General features: G+C 39.0%; 1 protein-coding gene across 2 annotated transcripts in view; it reads left to right on the forward strand.

The window, feature by feature from the left end:
* The window catches only part of BAIAP2L1 (BAR/IMD domain containing adaptor protein 2 like 1), an 87,765-nt gene that overhangs the window by 23,337 nt on the left and 37,240 nt on the right, over positions 1 to 27,188 (forward strand). For both annotated transcript variants that reach the window (XM_025986257.2, XM_025986258.2), the window contains exons 2-3: positions 740 to 815; positions 5,873 to 5,959. In XM_025986257.2, the coding sequence (XP_025842042.1) occupies positions 740 to 815; positions 5,873 to 5,959 (163 nt within the window). The remainder of the gene's footprint in view (positions 1 to 739; positions 816 to 5,872; positions 5,960 to 27,188) is intronic.

Genomic DNA, 27,188 nt, shown 5'->3' on the forward strand with positions numbered 1-27,188 from the left:
GCTATAGGAGTAATACTTTTAAAAATGAAAACCATGACATTTGCACAGATATGGCATCATGAAATCCATGAGAGGGAAACCATGCCTTCCCAGCTACTACTGTTTGCATAGAACCTACCACTTGATAGTTACTCCACAAATACTTAATGAATAAACTGATCACTAGGGAAAAAAATGCCAGCAACCACCTAGATGGAAGGTTGCAGACTGGACTGTATCCCAGAACTATCAGCTATACCCACCCTTATACCTTCTCCTGATAACTAAGTGTAGTAAAAACAAGATCTCTTAGAAATTTCTGTTCAGTTGATAATGAAAACATTGCTCATATAATTAAGTTCCGGTCACGTGCAGCTGTTTTTAACACTAGCCTGACAACCATTAACCTACTTAAACCCCAAAGGGAGTATCAGCTTCTGGGCCCCATAGCCCCCGTGGGGTATGCTTTGTAGGTATGCATGTCTGCTACTTGATCCATTTACAGTAGGTTCTAGGCAGCCCTTGGGCAATGGAAGACCTCCAGAATTACATATGCCTTGCTGATGCAAGCACCCTGTTCGATGTACAGCTCTGTGCTGTTTACCATATGTGTTCTTCTTTATTTTAAAATAAACATTCATGGCTTTCTGGACTGTACCGTCAAGTATACATAGATATCCCAGGCTATGTAGTGACGAAATCTAAAGATGATCTACTGTTTGCTTATTTTATTAATTTGTTTATTTTGTTTATTTGTCAGAATGTTATGGAACAGTTCAATCCTGGGCTACGAAATTTAATAAACCTAGGAAAAAATTATGAAAAAGCTGTTAATGGTAAGTCTCTTTTCTAAATTTATAAATACGGTGCACCTATAAAAAACATTCATTAAATATTCTACTTAATTATTTTGAAGTGCTTAATAGTGAATTCTTAAAATATCTTTAAGTTGGTAGAAATTATTTACATTTCATTGTATGGAAGTTTGCAATCGTAGGATATTAATATATTTGAGATGAATAAATGGAATCATAACCAATAATACATTAAATGGTAATTAATTGAATTTATTTTTTTTAAAGATTTTATTTATTTATTCATGAGAGACACAGAGACATAGGCAGAGGGAGAAGCTGGCTCCCCATAGGGAGCCTGTTGCTGGACTCAATCCCAGGACCCCGGGATCACACCCTGAGCCAAAGGCAGATGCTCAACCCCTGAGCCACCAAGGCATCCCAATTAATTGAACTTAAATTTACAAAATTAATGGAGTAATAGACTGTTATACATGATGCATTTTAATGATCAAATCATGGTTTTTTGGCATGACTCAGTGTTTTTTTTTATGACTCAGTGTTTTATATCATTGCCATAAACATGTTTTCTACTTTGCAAACCAACTTCTTTATGAACTAATAACACATATGAAATGTATACTTAAAATATTTGTTAGTATCTTGCGGATACAGAGGAATTGTTCTCTTTCTATAGAAGAATTCCTTGCTTTTGGGTGTATAACTTGTGATAGTGATATGAGCAAATAGCCTGAATGGAAAAACATCTAAATTAAAGGTTAAACTTAGATTCTCATTTCAAAATGAGTGGTTCTGTAAAATGAATTCAAGCATTGGCTTTGTGAACCAGAGTTGTATGCTAGTTTCAGGAGGTTTCATTTGAGGAAGCTGACATGCATTTCCCTAATAAAAGGTGAATGTTATCAATGATTACCTTAAAAACTTGAGATGATAGTAATCATCAGATTCTAACACGGGCAAAACAAGTCTTCCTGTGTAACAAATATCACCTACAAAATATTCAGACCCCAGTTTCACCCTCTACTCTGGTTCACAAAGACCACCAAGTAATGAGTAGAAAAGACTTCAGATCAAGTTTTGTGTCTTTTATGTATATATCTTTTGTTTTTCTCTTTCACCATGGCCTACCTCTGGCTGCTCCCTCTTGAGATTTTGAGAAGAAAACTGTGACCTCACACACCCTCAGCATAAGCATGCCCCAGGAAAGGAGTGTGGTAGCTAGACTGTATGACAGGTGCCCAGTTGTCACGGTCATGGAAAAGTAAAGTGCTTATTTACTTTCTTGATCTCTGTGCTATTTACCAGAGATTTTCAGCATCGGGAAATCCTCCCTCACCCCCCAAGTAGTGTCAGTGACTTCTGCAGGTAAGCCCTCACTCCTTCAAAGAACAGGAAAGAGATTTGTTTTAGAATTCTTGCACAACTGATTCTCCCTTGATGACTGCTTAGTCATAAGGCCACAAAGTCATGGCCTTAGATGCCCCTGTGAAGGAAATCACCATGACCTGCAAGTGGGGTTTTTTGTTGTTGTTGTTGTTGTTGTTTTTCCTTCTAGCACTTGCCGCCTCTCTGAAACAGAGTTTTATAAGGTGACTCAGGGACCTTCCAGCAGTTTAGTCTCTTGCTAGCAAGGCTTCTCCTCAAGGGGACTATTCTGTACTTTGAAAGTATTTCCAGTATTTTTGCAGGAAAAATACATCTGTTTTTTACTCAAGCCGTTGAGAAATTGAGATGAATTTGTGAAGTCCTTGGTAAGAGTTTGTAGTATAGTTGAGGATGCCAGATGTGCAGTCGACAGGTCATAAATCAGGACAACATGTACAGCTAACAAAGAGCATGGGACGAGCAATGTCACAGGAATTTGAGCAGTCAAGGTTGGTGGGGGACAGGGCAGGGAGGGGGCCTTGTAGAAGCTGTGCTAGGTGACAAATGGTAGGTTTCAGGCAGAATAGACCACATCCAAGCCAAGATTTGAGGTCCACATTGGCATGGGTGGGAAGCTGTTGGGAAATAGTAAAATACAAGCTGGAGTAGGGTCAGGTTATTAATGCATTTGCAGCATCAGTTACCTATTGTCATATAATCAGGTGTCCCTAAATTTGGTGACTTAAGATAACAATAGTTAATTATTTCTTAAGTCCTGTAAAGCAGTGCAGTTCTCTATCCCCCAGGGTCCCAATCCTACAGTTGCAGTCAGTAGGGGCACTGGGCTCTCTCCCTCCCATGGGCATAGTAGGCTGTTCTAAAGTGCAAACCCCTGTGGGAGTTATGCTTGCTGGTACCCCATTGGCCAAAGCAAGTCAGATGACCAAGCCACCCATTGATGTATAGGCTACTACAAAGCTTGGGAATTCCGGAAGGTGTGGTTTATTGAAGACCATTGCTGTACAAATCTATCATGAACTCTGGAATATTGACTTACACTGTGGGCAGTGGAAGCCATTAAAAGTTTTTGAGAAGAACTGTAACCTGATGAAATCATATTTTAAGGGAAAATTATCTGGTAGAAGTATATAGATTAAATTGATGAATTGGTCAGCCACTAAAATAGAACAAATATGCTTTGTCCTTAAAACAATAATTGATAGAGGGCCACCTAGGTGGCTCAGCGGTTTAGTGCCTCCCTTCAGCTCAGGTCGTGATCCTGAAGTCCCAGGATTGGGTCCCTCATCGGGCTCCCTGCATGGAGCCTGCTTCTCCCTCTGCCTGTGTTTCTGCCTCTCTCTGTGTGTCTCTCATGAATAAATAAATAAAATATTTTTTAAAAATGTGATAGATAATCTCAATGTATTCACAAAGGGGGGATAGCAAAATTATGAAAATATAATTTGATTTTTTTATAAAGTTCTGGGTAAATTAGTTTTTATTTTATTTATTTTTGTTAAAGATGTATTTATTCATGAGAGACACAGAGAGAGAGAGAGATAGAGAGATAGAGAGAGCCATAGGCAGAGGGAAAAGCAGGCTCCCCATAGGGAGCCCAATGTGCGACTCAATCTCGGATCCTGAGATCACGCCCTGAGCCAAAGGCAGACGCTCAACCCCTGAGCCACCCAGGCATCCCAAATTATATAGTTTTTAAAGTTAATTCCACTTTATCATAAAAGCAAGGATATTTTACCATTCTGAGGTTAGTTTTAAACATAAGAAATGTTAATGAAAAATTTTGATGTAACGTGAATGTAGACCAAAAATTTTGTTTATATATTGTATAAAACTATGCTATTCTCCCATCAATCTGCTTGTCAGCTTTATCAGTATCTTACAATTTAAAATCTTCATATTAAAATATTGCATGTATTAACTTGATAGTTTATTGGCTACCAACCTTGTTTTTAAGTGGAGTCTTCTCTTTTTCAGTTCTGGCTGAGACCAGAGACTCGAAAAGCACCATAAGTTAGAACTGAGAAAGTGACCTTAGCTGGAGTTGTGTGCACTCCCTCTTATTTGCCACGACCTTGGGCATGTCCCAGCATATCTCTGCTCCGCTCTCCTTCATGAAACAGGGTGATAACACCACTGACCCACGTCTTCATATTCCTAGGTAGATGAACTTAAATAATGGCTTGGAAAGTCCACATAAATGCTACTTGTTACTGTTCTTTTTTACAATTATGCTTCAAGGTTATTCTCAGTCTTATGAAATAATCATATAATAGAGCATAATCATTCTTAAACTTGTATGCATATATAGTAAAAGCTGTAAGTTCTGTAATTTTTTAACTCTTCAAGAAATGCTACCATGGATGAATTTGCCATGAAACTACTGCTTTTTTGGCCAGGAATATCTTCATCTGGACTTGTATATAACTTGTTCTGTGACACCCTCCCTCACTTTTTTATGCTTGAAATGCCTTTTTTAATTCACCATTTTAAAACAATATCCATTATAAAATTGGGGCAAAGCAGTTGGTATGGCCTCTAGTTTTCTTTGCAGTAAAAGGAAAGGAATCTTAGAGATTCCTAAGGGCTCTTTTAGCTCCAAAATTCTATGATCTTCAAAGTTGGTCTTCAAGTGAAATAAATTTTCTTCAAAATCACCCGAAGTAGGCTAGGTCTTGTTGAAAAGCTTGCTTGTTGTACATTGTCAATCTCCGCAAACTTAGCTTGTGGTAAAGTGAAGGAAGGAATCCATATTAATAGCTTCCATTTATTTGTCTTGTGCTCACAGTATTAGGATATTTTATAGATGACCATCCTTTGCTTCAGAAAGGATAGCTACATTGCCCAAGGAGGTCATGTCATTAAAAGTAAAGGTTCAAACCCAAGTCTGTCCTGCCCCCAATTTCCCTCCCCAAAGAAAAATCAAAAACAGATTTCTGTACCTTATAATTTAGTCTTCAGAATCAATTTGAAAGGAGAAGTAGTATTTTTAGGATGATTAGAATTCAGTTTATATAGCAATAAAAGTTTTCCTTGTCTCTGCCAAAAGGGTATAGTAGAGGGAGGATAGAAACTTCAGTTATTTTTCAGTAATTCTCTTGTGTTTTTGTAATGATAATGTATTTCAAATTTCATAGATTTTTTTTTCCCTAACAGCAAGGATATTGTTGTTCTGAGCCGCAGGCTCAGAATACCCTTTTTCAATAGAAAAAAATAAAAACTCCATTGAAAGACCAGGTTCCTGGGCCACCCTATACAATTTTTTTTAACTAATAATGTTGTAGACCTGTATGGCTGTAGAATAACCAGCTGAGGAAAGATTTCTTGCTGGAGTGGTTGTGTTTCCAGCCCTGATTTGATATTGAAAACATCCACCCTGGAACTGGTATCATGTTGAAGGCAGGGCCTTTTCTAGATTCCAATACCTGCTGTTGAATGTTCCTAAAGTCTGGTCTAAGGTAAGGATCCTATATGGTTTTCCACCAGGTGAGGGCCTCTGGAAGAGCAGTGAAGGGACCACTGCCCCTTGGCACAGCAATTAAGCAAAAGCCCTGCCTTCTGAGAGCCACCATCGGCACAGCCCAAATCTTCCTGCACCTGGAAGGGACTGAGGGATATTTGGAAGCAAACCTCAATGGCACTTCCTCTTTTCTTTGTCTGAGTGATGACTTGTGTGTGTCACCTTCCTTGTCTAGCTATGATCCTTGCGGGAAAAGCCTACTACGATGGAGTGGCCAAGATTGGTGAGATTGCCACCGGGTCCCCCGTGTCAACAGAACTGGGTGAGCTTACTGTCCTTTATATACAAACGCAAGTTGAGCTGGTTCCAGGGCCTTTCCTCTTGTGAGCCCTTGAAAGAAACATGAAGTGGCCCAAATCCAGAGTAGTAGGAAGAGCTAGCCCAGTACTCCAGTGTGTTCACTTCTGGAATGATTGAGTTTGCTGTGGTCTGTTGAAAGTGGAGGCTTGGTTAGAGGGCAGGCCAAGCCCAATGACTGGCCTCCTTGCTCCCTAGGAATTGAGCTTCTGGCTCTAAACTTGGGCCCGAGCTCTTCCCCTTGGATCCCTAGAGCATAAAGCCCCAGGAGCTTTGACCTACATTCTTAACTGAAGGAGATGGGCACGGCAGGCCTCCTGACTCTGGCAGGAGTGTTTCCTGTGACTCACCTAGCAGAAAGTCAGACTCCTTTACGTCCTGCTCTTGGCTCTCACTGCTTCCACAGTTGCTCTCAGTTGTGATTTTTCCGGTTTTGCTGGTATGAATTGATCTCCTGTGCACATGCGGAGGGCAGCCACGCCCTCAGCAGCACCAGTTGCAGAGGGAATCTGGGTTTCTGTTTACAGAGTCCATTCACTGCGCCCTCTCCTATGGGTGGAAAAGTCACTGTTTTTCCTTTTCTAATAACCCCACACATAAGCATCATTTTAAAATCTTGAATAAAGAATGAATATGTTTTGTTTTAAATTAAAATGTTTTTCTTTTTACAAAGGGTAAGATTTCTGGCTTTTAAGTATTTGTCATAATTTGAAATGTTCAGCATAGCAGAAGAAAATATTGGTGAAGTGGGTGTATTTAAAGAAAAGTGTGTCTCCAATTCAAAAGCAAAAAGGGAAGCTGAGAAGAGGTGTGTATAAACAAACATTTAGGAATCAAATAATTCGCATGATTTCTGTAAAGTGTCTTAAGGGTGTTCAAGATTGCTTGGAGAACTCTTACGTGACCCTTAAAAGTGGAGAAACAAATTCAAGGTGTGGTAACAGTGCTGGGGTTGGGGGCTGGGCTGCAGGATGTGAAGTGGAACTGTGCACTCAGGAATATTTTCTGACGACTTTGGTTCTTGAAGAGTTTGTAAAGAGTCTTGAAACCTAAGCCTGAAGTGATGTCGTGGGATGACTAAGTCTGTACTGCTCTATTTAATAGAATGAGGTACATGCAGAAATTTTTCAAAGCTGTGACTTGTGTTCTGTTGGTGCCATCACTTGTGTATGTTCTGGCAAGGTATGGACTCTAGAAACTCTGTCCTCAGCAGAGTCAGCTTAAAAAAAATACACACTGGATTGTGTAGACAGAACGAGATAGTAAAACTTACTAGGATGATGGAGATGATTAGAGGTTGCCAAAAATAGGATTAAATTAAAAAGAAACATCCTATTTGTGTCAGGCGCCACGGGAAAATGTATGACCCTTGCATTAAACCATACAGTGCTCTGATCCACCATTATTCAGTTTGCCTTTTTAATGTTTTATCGTTCTTGCCACTATTTAAATAAGATTTCTGTTCCACACCTTACTTTAAGCAGCTGTGAGTTCATAACATTGAATCAGCTATTTCCACAGCAACTGCGTTGTTACAAACATAGGCCAAAAACTTCAGTTTCAATGAGGAAAATATGTTGCAGTGGCAAAATTTCTTTCATGTGGACATGCGTTTTATTTAGAGGGAATGGAAATAACTTCTGTGTTTTGTTTTTGTTTCAAGTTGTCTTTTTGCTTATATTCACCATGTCATATAGTTAGTAATTTTCTGCTCATTTGCAGCAATTTCACAACAAAGTGCCACCCTAGCAAGCGTTGCTTTCAGAGCCTTAATGTTTAAATTGTTTTCATGTGCCTGCTTTTTTTAAATTTTTGTTTAAAGTATAGGCTAAAATACTCCTGTTTGTTTAAATTCCCTGTATGAAAGAGTAATGAATGATTCATAGAAAAAAGAGACCTATGGTAGGTTCTATTTTTTTTTCATTTTTCAAGAAGGTTTTATTGTCTAATTACTGACTTTGGGTGTTGGTATTCATAACTTTGTTATGATAGTATCTAATAAAACTGAAGGGTCCTTTCATATGTAAAGATCTTGAATCATTTAAAGTTTTCATTCCTTTAGAGTATTATTATCTCTGAAAAACCTTTGTGTCTCCACTACCTCCAACAAATCCTATAGTTCTAAAAGTTTCAATTTAAAAATTTTCCTCAGGAAGGAAGTGAAAGGGATGTTGAAGAATTCTTAGGATTTCTAAAACAGATTACAAGAGTAGTTTTCATTTTAATGTTGAACTCCTATTTTTTAATGTTGCTGTAGGAGAACTTTATATATAGTCTTTTTTTACCTGAAATTTCTGTTATACTTATTCTGAGACTTTTGGATTTTGGGAAATGGATGAAGAAACTGTCTTCTAGGTTAAATATCCACCTTATTCGTAGAAACTGCTGAGAAGATTCTACTTGGAAAACCTGGCCAAATGCATTATCAGTGTTAGAGTGGCAAAACTGAGCATTTCAGTCTCTCTTCTTACTTTGGAGGTGGGGGAGGGAGAGAAGGAGCTAAAAGCCAGAGGAGAAAATTGATTAGCCTTTTATTTTTTGTCATTTGGATTGGCATCTATTAAGACAGAGCTGTAGCCCTGCCATTTCTGATTCCTGGCTATGGGTGTTTCCATTTATATATTCCTCTTAACATATCAGCTCACCAAATGCTCTATGAATAATAAGATGCTTTTGCCTAAAAGTAACAAATACCCAATTACTAGTGCCTTAAGCATTAAAGATGCTCATTATCCCACATAAGAAAGCCTGGAGTAGCAGGTTCCTGGTTGGGTAATCAGTAAGAACTCAGGTTCCTTCTCTCTTTCTTCTCATCCTCAAGCCCTACTCCTCATGGTACCAAGACGCCTGCCATTGCTAGTCTTAGGCATCATATCCTTTCTCCTCCCTTTGTATCCAAAAAGCAGGAAGGGGAATTTCTTCTCAGTTGTGCTCTTTACAATGGAGGAAACCTTTCCCCATCCACCCTAGCGCATGCATCCTCTTATGTCCCATGACCCTGAAGCCAGAGAGCTTTCCCCAGTATGGTTAGCCAAGGAATACATCTGAGAGGGAGAGGGCATAGCTGTTAGGACACCTGATGAAGCTACCACATCAGGCAGTTCTGGTACCAGAGGTCTTGTTTCAGCAACTTTCAATGAAATGAAAGGACTTACACAAATGTCCTCACTTTGGTGTGTCTCAGACTGCATAGTGCTTCTGGCATTCTGTGTGTGTCTCTGAGTGGGATTATGTTTTTCTCCCACGTTGGGGTGTGTGGTTTCAGTAACATGTATACTTCAGATGTTATGATTATTGCTTCTTCTGGACACTTGCTTTTTCTCCTGAAAACCATACCTATCCTTTGTGGTCTATTCCTATTTGGGAAGGGACTCCAAGCACAGAGGAGGAGTTAGGGATTTGGGGGTAGTTGCTGTTTTATTGCCCTTTTGTTTTCCTTTTCAGCTTTTGAGTGTCTTGTAATCTTGAACTCTGAGGTGCATTTTCTCAGTCTCTGCTTCTCTCTTTTCTTTCCTTTTCTCTTCTTCCTCTCTGCCCATGTGTTGATGTGACCTCATGGCCTCATATTTGAAAACTGGGGGACTAGAGAAAATCCCCTATAATTTTACCACTGTAACACAACCACTGTGTCACCACTCTATTCTTTTCTGGTCTTTTCTTCGCATGAGGATGCTCCTATACAGGATGCCTTACAGCAAACAATGAGTCCTGGCTCTTCCAGGCACAGGGTGAAGCACCTGATGGGTGTTATTTCATCTCATTGACTCAATGGCCCTATGAGTTGGGTGTAGGCACTTTCACTATCTCTGATTTATAGGTAAGACCTGGGAGGGAAGGGTGTGCCCTAAATCACACAGTTGATAATAGGTGGTTCAACCTTAGAATCTGAGTTTTTCATCTCTCCACTATACTTCACTGAGGCAAAGGGAAAAGGAAAGAGCTAGCCAAGAAAGGGCCTTGAAGAGGGAGATGGGAACTCCCTAATGAGGACCTTTCCAAGAGGGAGATGAGCAGGAAGCAGAGTGTCAGTGGCCAAAGACTGTGGAGAGGCTGGCAGTTGTGGTGATTAGAGGTCACTGGTCCCCTTGAAAATAGTGGTTTCACTAGAGTGCTGACCATATATGCCAGGTATTATATTGGGGTTAGGAAGGATGGAAATTACAGAGAAGTTAACATATATATATATTATATGGATAGTGTATATGGCTCTTACAAGTATTGCTTGACTTTTGCACTTGTACTGCTATGCTTTATACAAAAACTCAAATCTCATTAAGTGCCTCCTCTGTGTCTTGTCTCATCCTCAAGATTTTCATAGATAAATTTTCCCTGCATTATCTGCAGTGTGGGCAGTAACCCACTGTTTCCTTGATGTGGCTAATAGGCTCTGAGGGTAAACTTGGTGGTCACTTCCTGCATGGAGGGAAAAGAGAACCTCCATGAGCAACCACATTGAGTCCTGTGTCCTTGGCTATGTACTCTGCAGCCAAGCAAGACAGAACAAGGGTGATAAGAGTTGGTGACCCTTAGAGAGTATGGTAGGTGATGTTGGGTGCTACATGGGTCATAGAGCTTCCCCCCAACCCCAACTGAGGGTCAGGTAATATCCTGTGACATAGGACAAGGACGCCAGGCTAAATTTTATTTTCCCTTGAGACCCTGGCAGGTAGCATGCTGCCCACCACCTAAGAGATGCTCAGTAAAGTTTATGTTGTTATTTTCCTCTTATCAACTTGTGTGACTTTGGGCAACATTTAGTGTCTGTGAGTAGGTTGGCGTGCCTAAAGGGGATCTCGGCAATACCTTCTGGGTTGTTTGAAGATGAAATGAGATAATGTGCCTTGTGGATTTTAAAGTTTCAAAGACTAGGGACACCTGGGTGGCTCAGCGGTTGAGCGTCTGCCTTTGGCTCAGGGCATGATCCTGGAGTCCCAGGATTGAGTCCCACATCAGGCTTCCTGCATGGAGCCTGCTTCTCCCTCTGCCAATATCTCTGCCTCTCTCTCTATGTATGTCTTTCATGAATGAATAATTAAAATCTTTAAGAAAAAAAAAGTTTCAAAGACCAGAAAGATGCCTCTCTGTTGCTACTTCATATGCACAAATATTTGAGAACACAAAAACAGTACAGGTTTTTTTTTCTTTTTAAAGATTTTTTTTTATTCATTTATTCTTGAGAGACACACAGAGAGAGGCAGAGACACAGGCAGAGGGAGAAGCAGGCTCCATGCAGGGAGCCCAATGAGGGACTTGATCCCAGGAGCTCAGGACCACTACCTGAGCCAAAGGCAGACTCTCAACCACGGAGCCACTCGGGCGCGCCCAGAGTACAGTTGTTTTTTTTTTTTTATTGACATTATTCTCTTCTGTAGAGTAGGTGATGTAAGTTTGTAAGGCTATACATTTTACTTGATTATTCCTGATTATTCATGAACCAGTTTTTCAGTTCTTTCCATTGTATTTTGTTTTCTATTTCATGAATCTCTACTCTTACCTCTACTTTCTTCTTTCCATTACTTTAGAATTACTCTTTTTCTAATTTCTGAAATAATACATTTAATTCATTAATTTTACATACAGGCCTCATTTTATTTTATTTTTTAAAATATTTTATTCATTCATGAGAGACACAGAAAGAGAGGCAGAGGGAGGAGAAACAGGCTGTATGCAAGGAGCCCAATGTGGAACTCAATCCCAGGAATCTGGGATCACACCCTGAGCCAAAGGCAGACGCTCAACCACTGAGCAACCTAGGCATCCCCAGACCTCATTTTAGGTGGCGTTGCAGGACCATAAAAATGAGTTAAAACTATTGAAAGTTAAAACTATTGAAAGCCATCTTAATAATCAATGGGGAAAATTAGGATTGCCCCATGACCTTTGAAAATGTTTGTCAAAAAACACTAAAAATTCTCTTATTCTCAGTTATAAATGTATAGGGAAATGAAAAAAATAGTAAAACTGTTTAGTACATAGTAACTTAAAGCATTAGAAGCACTGATTTATAAGCATTTTTCTTTATTTAGTTCAGTGGCATTTGTCTCCTCCTGTAACTCAGAATACAGAATTGGCCTCTTCTGTATGCTTTTGCAGATTGTCATGCTCTTTCCTAAGCTTGCATCAGCTTCTAGCATTTTATCTTTTGTGATTTCAGTGGGACGAGGTATTCCCAATAGTTCTTTTAATGTTTTCTTTGATTTGACTTTTTCTAAAATATCTCCATTCTTTTTGTCATAACCATTTTGCTCATTGTGTTGATAAGTTTGGGCTTCACTAAGTTCTTGTGACTGCACTTCCAGTCTCCCGAACTGGCCACAGTGTCAACATTTTCATAGGCAGCTGCTACTTCAACTCTGTTTACTCTTGTTACTATTCATTTCTTTGCTGCACTTTCTCTTTTAATTATCCATTTTTGTAACATGTCACATGGGTTTATCACTGGAAAGCAAGGAAGCAACACAACTACTGCACTTTGCTGTCTGTGTGCCACACTGTCTTAATCACTGTGACTTCCTAATGTACCCTGATACCTAGTAGTAGACATCAAGTAGAACAAGTAGACCCTTTTACTCAAGATTGCCTTGGCTATCATAGGACTTTTGTGTTTATGTATGTTTTAGAATCAGCTTGTCAGTTTCCACTAAAAAATCTCCTAGGATTTGGACTACAGATTGACTCTGTAAGTAGATTTAGGAAGAATTGACATCTTAACAATACCGTGTCTTCTAATTCATGAAGATGGCACTTTTTTTTTTTTTTTAAGATTTTATTTTTTCATTCATGAGAGACAGAGACAGAGAGAGAGAGAGAGAGGCAGAGATACAGGCGGAGTCCATACAGGAAGCTGAATGGGGAACTTGATCCCAGGACTCTGGGATCATGCCGAGTCAAAGGCAGACGCTCAACTGCTGAGCCACCCAGGCACCCTGAAGATGCACTTTTAAAAAATTTATTTAGGACTTCCTTTATTTCTCTCAGCACTATTTTGTGTTTTTAATTGTAGAAATCTTGCACATTTTTATATATGCATTCTTATTTGTGGTGGTTTTTGTCCTCTGTTGTAAATGGTATTTTAAAATTTTTATTTTCTAATTGATTCCATTGTTTTCAATTTCAGTGACTATTTTCCATCACTATTAAATTGTATTTAGCTCTTTTGAAATCTGCAGATTAATTTTTGTCATAGCAGCTTTGAGATATAACTACATACAGTACAATTCACACATTTAAGGTATACACAGTTTTTAAGATTTTATTCATGAGAGACACACAGAGAGAGGCAGAGACCTAGGCAGAGGGAGAAGCAGACTCCCTGCAGAGAGCGATGTGGGGCCTGATCCCGGAACTCCGGCATCACACCCTGAGCTGAAGGCAGACACCCAAGGTCTGAGCCACCCAGGCAGGCATCCCTTGTGACTAGTTTCTTTCACTTAGTGTAATGATTTCAGGATTCATTCACACTGTAGCATGTATGATGAGTACTTTCTTTTTATGGATGGATAATATTGTATAGGTGTACCACACTTTATTTATCCATTTATCAGTTGATAGATACCTGGGTTGTTTCTATCTTTTAACTATTATAAATAATGCTGCTATGAACATTGATGTACAAGTTTTAAGTGTACATGTTTTTCTTAGGTGTACACTTAGGAGTGCAATGCCTGGCTCTTACAGTAAGTCTACATTTAACCTTTGGAGGAGACACCAATCTGTTTTTCAAAATGAATGTACTGTTTTACATTCCCACAAGCAGTGTGTGAGGGTCCAATTTCTCTACATCCTTGTTAACATCTGCTGTCTTTTTGATAATAGCCATCCTAGGGAGTATGGAGTACTATCTCATTTGGGTTTTGATTGACATTTCCCTAGTGACTAAGGATGCTAAGCATCTTCTCACATTCTTTGGAGTGTCTTCTTTGGAGAAATGTCTATTCAGATCCTTTGCCCATTTTTAATTGAGTTGTCTTTTTGTTGATTTTGCAAATTAACTTCTAATTTGGGTTTTGTTTTTACATTTTGATTCCTTTTATTATCTATGCAGTAGTTCCATTGTTTGAAATTCTGATGCTATTATTGTGCCTCTTGATTCTCATTCATAGAGGATACTCTCTATAAGAGCTTTATTATCTTATAGTTCCCTCCTTATGTTAGGGTAACACACCTAAGGGGAGTGTATAAAAGTTTTGTTGACACTGGAAGTCACCAAGAAGTGAACAGGAGAAATGCCAAGCAATGATGGGACTTCTGTCATTTAAATGTATTTAAATAATATAGTTTACTTCTTAGAAAATAGGAATAGCTGATGTAATATGACTTACCATTTGATAAAATTCTTGAAAAATATTTAGAATTTACAAAGCAGCAGAAATGCTGATTTTCTGTTTTATCTATATGAACAGAGGTATTTGTGCATGTTTTGCAGGGTGAGATGACTCACACTTCATGGAAAATATTTTAATGTAAATATCCAAAATTTAAGTTATTCTAACTCTCTGATACTTGACAAATAATACCAGTTTTTTATTTTCTTTTTTCCTTTTTTTAAAATTTAAATTCAATTTGCCAACATAGTATATAACACCCAGTCCTCATCCCATCAAGTGCCCTCCTTAGTGCCTGTCACCCAGTCACCCCATCCCTCCACACTCCTCCCTTCTGCAACCCTTTGTTTCCCAGAGTTAGGAATCTCTCATCATTTGTCTTCAAATTTTTTTTATACATAGAAGACATTTTTTTAAAAGATTTTATTCATGAGAGACACGGAGAGAGACAGAGGCAGAGGGAGAAGCAGGCTCCATGCAGGGAGCCCAATGTGGGACTCGATCCTGGGACTACAGGATCACGCCCTTAGCCAAAGGCAGCTGCTCAACTGCTGAGCCACCCAGGCATCCCTGTCTTCAAATTTTTAATTTTCTGTAAATCTGCCAGATATATATCCTTCCCCCAAAAAAGTCGTATGCTGGTCATTTTCTATGGAGATTGAAAGACTCTGTATTAATAGACTCTGTTCTCCTATTGTAGAGAATACTTAGAAGATGTGTCATTGCTTTTTTCCAACTGTAATTTAAGATAAAATATTAATTTAAGAGAACTACCAAATTTTAGTCATTTTTATGCTAAATACTCTAAATCATTTGAAGATTATAATAAGAATTAGTATATATTTTGAAGTCTCTTTCAAGTTCATTTTGCTCAAGTATCACCTTGTCTTAGTTGTACCTTAACTGCAGAGGTGAGCAAACTGGAGCCAGAGGGCTGGCCAGCACCTAATTGTAAATATTATTTTACTGGAACCTGGCCACACCTGCTTTCTCACATATCCTCTGTGGCTGCTTTCAGGCTTCTGTGGCAGAGTTGAGTGGTTACAACAGAGAAGTTTCCCACAAGGGCCTAAACTATTTACAACCTGTCCCTTTACAAGACCTTACCCTGAAGATAGATGGAAGACTTTTAATACCATACAGTTGATTACATGTGAAGACTGAATGATTGTGTGAGGGATTTGATATCTTTTTTCCAAAGAAAAAGTGATTCCTTATCACCTGCTAAATGTGTAGGTTTAACAGACATTAACAACCACAGCAGTACATGTGCAAGAGCGCAACCACTTTGCCTTATTGGGAGGAACTAACAAAGCCAGAAACCAGAGCTCTGTAGTCAGGATTGGTAGGTGAAATATTTTAATCTATGTTAATTGTTAAATAATAAGTCCCATAAAGAATTCATTGACAGAATATGTGGTTGCAGTGCATGCACAAATCTTTATCATGTGTACACAGTTCACCTCAGGAACAGTACTTGTTTAAGAGAAGAAAGTAAAAAAACTAAAAAAGAAACTAAAAAAAAAAAAAAAACTAAAAAAAAAGTAAAATAAAAATAAGAGAAGAAACTGAAATATGTATAAAACTTTCAGTTTTGTCTCTAAATCAAACAATGTTTGTTTTTGAAAACTTAGAAAATATTGAAAAAAGTAGAAAGGGAAAACAAATGGTCAGAGGAAAAAATTTTGGCAAAATATTAAAAATATGAAATAGCTTTTTCTTTTTTTTTTTTTAAGATTTATTTATTTATCTTATGATAGACATAGAGAGAGAGAGGCAGAGACACAGGAGGAGGGAGAAGCAGGCTCCATGCCGGGAGCCCGACGCGGGACTCGATCCCAGGACTCCAGGATCACGCCCTGGGCCAAAGGCAGGCACCAAACCACTGAACCGCCCAGGGATCCCTAGCTTTTTCATTTTTAAAGCTTGGAAAAATAAAGCTCATTCTCATTTATTTCTCAAATAACGGGAGACTTTCTTTGGGGAGTTTACAGATTTGCTTTGAGGATCTTACAGCTCAACGTTACATAAATTTAGACTTTTGTTCCTGTTTAGTTAGCTATTATTTTGAATCATTTATTAATTTGTTTGCCCCAGTTTCTTAAATTGTGCACAAAACAGAAGATTTTATCTCCTTATCACCAGAAAACCTACAAAATCATAGATTTTCTTTTGTTACTGATAGAATGTTTATAGGTTATGCAATCTATATTTTTATTTTCTTAGGTTATGCATCTTTAAGAAATACATTTGTTATAGTTTTGTCCTGATACTCAAAATCAGTCTTTGGTCTTAAAAATAAGAGCAGAAAAAGGTATCTGAAATTTCTTCAAAGAAATGTTATGAATATACAAAGAATTGATGAGAGCACTAAGTTGAGCCAAAGCAGTTATTTTTCTTTTAAGATTTTTATTTAATTTTTTGAGAGAGAGTGAGCAGGGGGAGGGGCAGAGGGAGAGGGACAGGGGAAGCAGACTCCCCATTGAGTGGGGGATCCTATGTGGGCCTTGATTCTACAACCATGAGACCATGACCTGAGCGGAAACCAAGGGTCAGATGCTTGACCAACTAAGACACTCAGGCGCCTCCAAAAAGCAGTTGTTAGTGACTAAAATCCCTCATCTTTTAGTTGCAGGTTAGGCAAATTTTAAAGAGAGAGATTTTAAAGAGATTAAAATCCTTACCACAAAAATAGGAAACAATAGAGAATTTATTTTATTTGCTTAACCTTGTACCTGCTGTATCCCAGGTGCTGTTCTAAGCACCTTACAAATACTTCCATACTCATGATAGCCCTCTGAAGTATGTATTATTATAATTATTTCCATTTTATCGATGGGGACACTGGGGTTCGAAGAGAATGAGTAACTTGCCGAGGTCACCCAGTTGGCTAATGGGTAGTTAATTTGATCCTCAGCAGTCTGACAGCTATGTGATTTAATTTTCTATATATATCAGAAAGGTGTACTTTTTCTGACTTGCTGTATTTTATGGCAGTGAAGATTATCCTATCCTGCTTGTTATAGTTCTAAAAGACTGTGTTAAATAGTGAACCATCATGTAGTCTGAAACCAATATGTATGAGTATGCATTTTGTGTTTTCATTGGATATTATCAGGATTTTCTATTTTGTACTTCAGAGCACTTATAACATGACCATTTATTGTTTTTATTGTTTAATTTCAGTTTGGGTTTGGAAAAAAGATTTTTTGTCCTGGAATTGTACACGTGACAGATGCCTTTGGACTTTGCAAGTGACTTTTGTCATTTGGATTTTGAAGTGACAGATACTCAACACGTCTTTGTCCCTTTGGGAACAAGAAAGATCTTAGCTATAGTAATTATAAAGAAAGATCATCTTATAATTTATAAGTAATGTATAAAATATCTACATACACACCTACCGTTTAAGTCCCCATATCATTAAAATATTGATTTCTGTATAAATTCCTAAAACATCCAAGAGGAGGTTCTATAAATTGTACTTTAAAGAAATTATTACAAGAAAAGCATTCTTTTTCTTAGCTTTGAAGTAACTATATGTGCAAATGAAGTACTATAATTAGTAAAAACTAGAGATGTAAAAGCTAAGTTGTCAAAATTAGTTTAACATTTAATACTTCCTGATTGCATAGTGGGCACATCCTGAATGTAAATCTGAAACATCATTGCCTGTTTTTCATAACTTTATTATGCTTATCTATTCTCTTAAATTTTTGAATTTTGAAGTATGTGAAAATTATTTTGTTTAAACCCAATTTTCACAATTGATTCAAATTGGTTGTCGTCTTAAAGGATATCATGTGTACTATCAATCACTTTGGAGAGAATATAGGAGTCCTTATTCTCATGCTCTCAGCCATAGCCAAAGAACAGCTGGTCAGGGGGCCACAGCATCTGCACAGGTAAAGTAAGGGGCAGTGGCTCAGGAGACCCATGGGGCTCTGCTTCACCACCACCACCACCATCTTTGATGGGAGCTATTCATATTCTCTTACAAATGCTGGAAGATGTCTTACTTTGTTCACATGTTCAGGCACTGTGCTAGACCTGAATTGATGTGTCAGAAACAAACTAAGGTCTAATACACAAATAGAGGAAGGGAAGGAAGAAAAAAGTATCTCTGGTCAGATGCATAGGAAATAGCAGAAAGGGTGTGGCCCTTGGAAGAGGTCGAGGAAGGGGGGAGGATAAGTAAATAAAAGGGAGACGGATATGCCAAAGATAGGTGTAGTTAGAATCATGATGTGGGAGGGGCTTGGCTTGATTGTGCTAGACACATATGCCAAAGCAGACTCGGATGCCAGGGTGGAAAGTGACAGCCATGATGTGGGGTTTTGAGTAAGTTCTTTGTTTGTACAAGTGGAGTTCTGACCGTTTTTGATCATCAGCCATTTGGGAATAGATGTACTTCCTTAGGTACTTTTTCCTGTTCCAAATAACTTGACAAAATGATGAAAAGTAAAAATGCCGGGATTCCTGGGTGGCTCAGTGGTTGAGTGCCTGCCTTCAGCCCAGGGCGTGATCCTAGAGACCCAGGATCAAATCCCATGTCGGGCTTACTGCATGGAGCCTGCTTCTCCCTCTGCCTGTGTCTCTGCCTCTCTCTCTCATGAATAAATAAATAAAATCTTAAAAAAAAAAAAAAAAAGTAAAAATGCCATCAAGCACATGAAAAGATATTCAGCATTATTAGCTATTAGGGAAATGCAAGTCATAACCTCAGTGACCTACCACCTCATACCCAATAGACTGGGTATAATTTAAAAGACAGACAATAACAAGTGTTGACAAAGATGTAGAGGAATTGGAACCCTTGTACATTTCTGGTGGGAATGTAAAATGAAGAACCTGTGGTGGAAGAGGTCCTGTCAGTTCCTCAAAAATTTAACACAGAGTTACTGTGTGAGCCAGTAATTCCATTCCTTAGGTATCTAAAAAATGAAACATGCCTGCACAGAATCTTAGCAGCACTATTCACAATAGCCCAAAGGTGGAAACAACCCAAATGTTGAGCAGCTGATGAATGGATAAACAAAATGTTAGGATATCCTTATAATGGAATATTATCTAGTCATTAAAGAGAATGAAGTGCTGACACATGCTACAATGTGGGTGAACCCTGAAAACATGCTAAGTGAGAAAAGCCAGATAAGGCCATGTATATTAGAAGGTTTCATTTATATGAAATTTCCAGGGTCAGCAAATCCATGAGAGACAGAAAGTGGATTGGTGGTTGCTGGAGGCTGAGAGAGGGTTGGATGACTGCTATTGGGTACAGCATCTCCTTTTCAGGAATGAAATGCCTTTGAACTGGCTAGTGGTAACAGTTGTACAACATTGTGAATGTACTAAATGTTGCCACTGATAAACTATGTTATGTGTGTTCTACCATACATAACAAAAAAGGTGGGGCACCTAAGTGGCTCAGTTGGTTGAGCATCCAACTCTTGATTTTGGCTCAGGGTCCTGAGATTGAGCCCCATGTTGGGCTCTGTGCTCAGCAGGGAGTCTGCTTGAAGCTTTCTCTCTTCCTCTCCTTCTGCCCATCCCCCCCCCCACTCAAGTGCACTCACGTGTACTCTCTCTTTCTCTCAAATAATATCTTAAAAACCCCAAAGTAAGTGTGTTCTTTCTGAGAAGTTCCCAGTACAGGATATCCTAATTAATTCATACTAGAAACAGTATACTAGACATATTAATTCAAGAGGCCAGTTGTGTATGTTTCCCAGTCCCCTTAAAAATGCAGGTAGCCCAGCAGCAGCAGCATGAACAACAAGTTATGTATGACTTTATTCTCCTCAACTTTTCAACAGAAATCTGCAGACCTGAATTAGGACCCCAGTCAGAAATTTTTGAGACAGTCTGCTCTGTGCTGTACAGCACGTCTCACATGTGTTAGCTCCTAACCTCACCATAACCTATGGAGAGTTTTAGTTGGCCCTGACCCAGTGTGAACAGGACAATAAATGAATTTTGTTGGCAGTAACGGAAGTTCAGAATTCAGCATCTCGTTTAATTCTCACAACAGTCCTCTGAGATGGGGTTATTTCCACTTTATGGACAAGAAAACAGAAGCTTAGCTTAAGTAACTTGTCAGACTTCACTCAACTAGGGTGAAGGTGGGGAGGGGGGGGTCTGTTGATTCCATGGAGAGTGGAGGCCTTCCCTAGACTGAGGGAGCTCAGTCAGGTACAATACGGCTTTTCAAACCCTGTGCTTAAGTCTGAATTTTTTATTTTGTAGTCCGTAAAGAGGACCCCAAAGAAGTTAGATTTCTATGTAGGGAACAAATTATGAAAGTAGTCTTTGAAATCTGGAAGACTGGGCACATGACAAAAGGATTTCGATCCCTTGTGGGTTATTCATTAAATCCAGTGGAAAAAAGAAACCAGAAGCCAGAATTTGATTCAGTATAGAAAATGGCCTTGGGACAAGTCAGTCCTTCTATAATACTTGCAGAGGAACTCTGACCATCGTGCTTGGAACAGTGTCTCCATAAGGATTCTGAGCCTGGAGGAGGTGTCCTGACCACCATTTAGCTGTATCTGCTGGAGCAGGGAGGCTGGTGAGTCAAGGGTATATAGAAGTGGGTATACTCTAGGATGAGCTTAGAAAGGTTTTTTGATGGACCAAATGAGTGTTCAGATAAGGGTTTTGGGCTTATTCCATTCTAACTCTATAAACCAGTTTTTTATAGGCTCTTTTGAAAGCATGGCTATCATTTACAGCATCCTTAAACTTGGTCCCGCATTCAAGTATCTACAACATAATAAGGACATTATCCAAATATACACATGCATACCTGTAATCCAGGACTGAGTGCAAGGGTAAAAGATACACAAGCTATGGGATTTCACAGGATGAGGTAGAGTGGAGGAGGTGGAGGGAAACCAGGTGTCAGAGATGCTGTAGCATCCTGATGAGTCAGCACTGGAATTAGAAAGGGTGGTGGTTTCTGGAGGAAACCAGAGCAAGGGAAGTGTATTTTAATTTGCCAAGAATTTAGGATTAATGGAGATGATCATGGATATAATGGGTACAAATTAAATGGAGACCTTGTTATTTGGAGGGTAGGCTACAGATTGTGTTTGTTATGTCTCATTTCATATTGAAATAAGAATTAGTATTAAGACTAAAAGATTTTGACTTGTTAAAAGCTGACTAATATTTTAGGAGCGTGGGTTCAAAGATAAAATTACAAGGCAATTACAGAGTAAATTGAATGGCAAGCCCTTCACAAATAAGAACTGGACCTGTAAGAGTCCAGAATAAGTCTATTCCTGTGACTCTTGAGTGCAGTGTCGCTGACACCTGTATGAATCAGGGTTTTATGACTCAGCCATGCCGGATGGTCAGCAGCTCCCATTTGTGTAACAACAGAAATTTGTGACAATAACTAAGGTCTCTCTCCTGCATCTGTGGACATGTGTGTGATTAAGTATTTTAATCTCTCATTTTTATTTTCTACTCAATCCTGCCCAACTTCCCATTTCATGTTAATATTTTAAATAACTTATGGATCCTCCAAGAAGTTTATAACTGTACTTTCATTTTACAGTGAGTATTAAAATATACTTCAAGTTTTTAAAAAATTAATATTTTTACTGAAGAATCAACTTTATTATTTTCAAATGTCTGTTTTTGTGCACTGCTCTTTTAAATTTAGCATTCCACTATTTTTTTGAATTAACAACTAATTGGTTTACTCACTGTTTTTGGTGATGACTGCCTACATTTCACTTCTTTACATGACCAAACTGGAGGCCCTGTGCTGGGACTTGGAGGGTGAGCATTGTGGTATCAAGGTTTGTTTCTGCTTTGCTCTTGTGAAAAATGGTCCCTTAACTGGGAAGGGAAAAAAAGGTCATTCCATGGTATTCTGACAAGCACATAAAATCAAATATTCAGTTATTAAGGGATTATAATAGTTTTTTCCCCATTTAAATCACGATATAATTGAGCATCTACTATCTAGCAGGCATTGTTGTGGACACTAAGAATATGTAGAAGTTCCTGCTGTCTGGAAATTTATATTCTAGTGGGTGGTAAATGAACATGTCTGATATCCCAGATAGTAACAAGGTGACGTGCTGAATGAGGGAGGAAAGGGGTGAGTCTAGGGAGCGTGGTCAGGGGTATACAGTAGAGAGGGAGCTTCACAGACACATGTCTGGGGAGATCATTCTAGCTTGAGTCCAGCAAGGGCAAAGTTCCTGAGGCCTTGTGAACTTGGGTCACAGTTTGAGAGCCAGTCTGGTTGAGATGCAGTTAAAGATAGGAGAGTGGGAAGCGATGAGTCCAGAGGTATAGCAGGTGTGAGGGCGGGGCCAGGTCAAGTAGGGCCTCATGGGTCTTGTAAGAATGTTGCCTTTTAATCTGAGGTGGGGGTGGAGAGCCTCTGAATGTTTTGAACTCAGGTGTGACTTGGTTCAACTTAGATTTTAAAAGCTTCTTACTGGCTTCTGTGCAAAGAACAGTGTAGGAGGGTGGAAACAGGGAGACCAGTTGGGAGGCTGTTGTACCAGTCCAGGTGAGAAAGACGGGTAGCTTGGACTGGGATTGACGGTACAGACAATGGGGTTTGCTGTACACTGGATGTCAAGTGTGCAGAAGTGGGTGTGGTGAGTTGGGGGGGTGTCCGGGTTTGCTTTTAAATATGTGAGATTTGATGCCTATTAGACCAAATGGAAATGTTGACGCGGCCACTGGAAATGTGAATCTGGAGTTCATTGTGTGAATGTGTAGCTCTATATCCCTGCGAACAAGTTGGGCCCTGTTTTGCTTGCCCAGCAACATTGACACTTAACACTACATGCCCCCTGGCTTCCCTCAGTGGAAACCAACAATTACTGAGGATCACAGCATGTCAGATGCTTCACTTCTTTCATCTTGTTTGAGTCTGACCAGGTTCTCCGAGGGGCTGTTTATTGACATGTCCATCTTACAGATGATAATTGTAATGGATAATCCTTTCTATGCCTCCTAAGTTCCTTTCCTAAATCGTGTTTAGTTTGTTCCAAAGTTCATTGCATGGAGCAGGTAGCCATTGGGAGTGAGATCCTGTGTGTGTGTACACCTTGTTTGGTGTTGGGGGCAGGGCTCATTTTCATGGAGTGCACTAAGGAGTCAGTCCCACCACTTTGGTTTTACTTCCTGCATGACCTAAACACTGAGCTGAAATGGCTTCAAGCGAGCAGGCCGCCCTCACCCACTGATACTGCCCAGACCCCAGAGGTAGCCTGTTCCATTTTCAGGCAACACTAGTAATTAAAGTGTCCCAGCTAAAGCTGAGTAGACATCCCTTTCCCTGTAATTCACATACACTGGGCATCATTCCATCCTTGGGTACCTAGTAAAGAAAATGTAATTCCTCTTCTACATGGTTTCTTGTTGCATATTTGAATGAGGATGCAGAGTAGTTACAAGCACAGACTTGGGATCAGGCATGAGTTCAAATTCCAGCTCTACCACCTTTTAGTTCTTGTGTAAACTTGGGAAAATCATCTAACTTCTTAATGTCTCAGTTTCCTCCTCTATAGTGCAGGTAACAGCAGTACTCCCTTTTGGGGTGTGAGGACTAAATCAGGCCATCTCTTTAGGGCAGTTAGCACAACACTTGGCACAACGAAAGGACTCAATCAGTACCTGCAAGCTACTGCTCCCTTTGGAGATCTTATAGTTGTGTGCTGGTGTTTGTCATCTTCCCCTCTAAGGTAGAGGGTTAGGACTTCATTTGAACTGCAAAAACACAGAGTTATTCTCTTTTCTGTGTTTCAGTTATCCTTGTGGAATAAGAGATATAATAAAGTAATTCTATGTTTTGTGGAATCTACCTTAGATTCACATCATAATAAAACCACCCAACATCTACATGAGGTGTGTGATTTTTGATCCAAGGAATAAATGGCTTCCCATCTGAAAGATGGGAGCAGTAGCCCATTTTATTGTTTTTAAATTTGTTTAATTAGATAGCATTGGTTGCCTAAAACAAAATAACCGAAACCCTTAGTACTTTTGAAAGAAATTCTTCACTTAATTTTTTTTTAAAGTAGGCCCCAATGCAAGGCCTGAACTCACGACCCTGAGCTTGAGACCTGAGCCAAAATCAAGAGTCAGACACGTAACTGACTGAGCCACCTAGATGCCCCTTCACTTCGAATTTTTGGGATGGTTTTACTCAGTAATTCTGAACCGAAATAGTCTTTGCACCTTCTTATATGTATTGTCCTCTCTTTGTATTTTGGGGACCTGTTTCCACATTTTATTTTCTTCAAGGGGGGCAGAGGGATGGGGAAGAAAGAGAATCTTAAGCAGGGGCTCGATCTCAAAACCCTGAGATCATGACCTGAGCTGAAATCAAGTTGGATGCTTCAGGTGCCCCTGTTTCAATATTTTTAAAGGACTTCAAAAAATTTCAGATGTAGCATTTTTGGGGGGCTTGCATGAAATTGCCTATAATTAGTTAATGATACCATACTGAGTAACTAAACAGCTTCATTCATTATTAATAATACACCTGCTTTCATTTTTGCTAGTATCAAAATGGTTGTATTTTAGTCTTAATCTAATCAATAAAAAGATGAATAATTAATATTATCCTACTTCAATATAATAGCTTGTAGAAAACTTAATCTTTTGTTTTTTTTTTTTTTTTTTTTAATTTATTTATTTATGATAGTCACAGAGGGGGAGAGAGAGAGAGAGAGGCAGAGACACAGGCAGAGGGAGAAGCAGGCTCCATGCACAGGGAGCCCGACATGGGATTCGATCCCGGGTCTCCAGGATCGCGCCCTGGGCCAAAGGCAGGCGCTAAACCGCTGCGCCACCCAGGGATCCCGAAAACTTAATCTTTTGATGCTGTTTTTTTACATTCACATGTAAAGAAAACAATTGCTAGCAATCTGTATATGGATGCAAAATTGATAAATTATTTCTGTGTGATATATAATTGATAAGCTTGAATAAATTAATGTCATCCTTTTAGCCAAAATAAGAGTGGTACATTAAAACCCACCTTGGGAAATATTTTTCCTTCATTGCAAATCCTGTGCTTTATCTTGACAGTGCTTGTGTACAGCAGATGAGCTAAATTAGTTTAATTGCTAATCAAAAATGAAGTGGGTAATAAACAGTTAATTTGTTTCCTGAATCAGTTTATCAATACTGATGACAGAATTATCACCTAAGCCCTGAATCTTCCCCTACCTTTACATAATAATACTTAGTTATAATTTTCAGTGAGGACATGTCTGTTAGTTTTTACCTTAGGGGTTGACAGACTAGATTTCTGATGTTAGATGTGAATTTGTTCTCTGCCTCACTGAAAAGACTTGAGTTTAAAATATCTAGAATATTTTCTAATAATTTCCATTGAGATTTTAAGTCCTTGTGCAAGGATAACAGTAATATTTTCTTTTTATGGCATTTTTATATATAAATTAAGAATTCATATGTCATATGGGGTTTATTGGTTTCCATTTATTCTTCCTTCAAATCTTGTAAGTTATCCCCTTTCTTGAAAAAAAATTGTTTAATGTGGTTATTTCTAACTACCTTCATACTTGACTTTTCTCTTATGCCAAACTTCTAAAGTAAGTAGTTTATACCAACTTCCTCCTTTTCTATATTATCTTTCTCTTCCTTTCTCACTTTTTGCCAGAAATCAGGATGCTGGAAGGAAGCTAACAGTGAGTATTTAGTGTGCGTCTTGCTCTTGGCACCTTTCCTTTATTAGGACACTTAATCCTCACAACCTGGGTTGCCAAGTGTCCATCACTGAACCCACCACGTAGTCTGGTATTGTAGTTTCTTTTGCAGAATGAAAATTTTGTAAGCAAAAATGTCCCTTATTTTGGGGGCTTCTTTGATACGTTGTTTATGGCTCAGGATTCTCTGAGACCAGATGTCATTGGTGTTACTAAACTTTGGTGATAGGAAACAAAAGCTGCCAGGAATTTGCTCCTGGAGGCTCTGAGGATGGAAATGTGTCTGCGTGGGTGCCAGCCCTGCCTGAGAGAGCTTGTTCTTCCAGGGCTCAGGGCCCTGCAGGTGAATGCCAGCTGCTCAGACTCCAGATGCAGCCAGTGTCTGTACTGCCACAACAGAAGCCTCTCCTTCTAAAACTGCTTGTTGAGCTTGGGGGGTCGGAGAGGGCAAATCGGGGATCAGGCATTCAGGTTCAACAGAAATCATTTTTCCTGTAGGAATTTCTGTAATACCCATTTGTATAGCAATAAAATCAAATACTACAGATACCACCTTATGATGGATCAAACTTTTGCCAGAGTTTTCTTTCCCCGACCTCACTGTACTTCTTTATATTTTTTTTTCACTTTCATTCATTTGTTCAATAAACTTATTTATTGATCAGACTTTTAAGGACTATTAGGTGCCAGACAGGCACTGGCATCACACAGGTGACTGAGTTCTTGTCCACAAGTAAAAGATTCAGACAGTGCATGTGTTTTCCTCCAAACAGGGCACTAGTTTCTAATTACTGCTAGTTGCAGATGGCTCTCTTGTTGTGTTATTTTGTTTTTAATAAATTTATCTTTTTTAGAACAGTTTCGATTTAAAGAAAACTGAGCAACTCTTACCCAGAGTTCCCACATACTCCTCTCTCCCCTACTCAGTGATGAACCAGTATCAATACATTGTATTGTAAAGTCCATAGCTTACATTAAGGTTCACTCTTTGTGTTTTTTTTTGTTTGTTTGTTTGTTTGTTTTTCACTCTTTGTGTTAACATGAGTTTTGACAAATGTTTAATGACCTGTGTCTACCGTTACAGTATCCACCCCCCACCCTCCTTGGCAACCACTGATCTTTTTATTGTCTGTGTAATTTTGCCTTTTCCAGAATGTCATTT

This window comes from Vulpes vulpes, chromosome 3, assembly GCF_048418805.1.
Source record: "Vulpes vulpes isolate BD-2025 chromosome 3, VulVul3, whole genome shotgun sequence".
NCBI classification, from domain to species: domain Eukaryota; kingdom Metazoa; phylum Chordata; class Mammalia; order Carnivora; family Canidae; genus Vulpes; species Vulpes vulpes.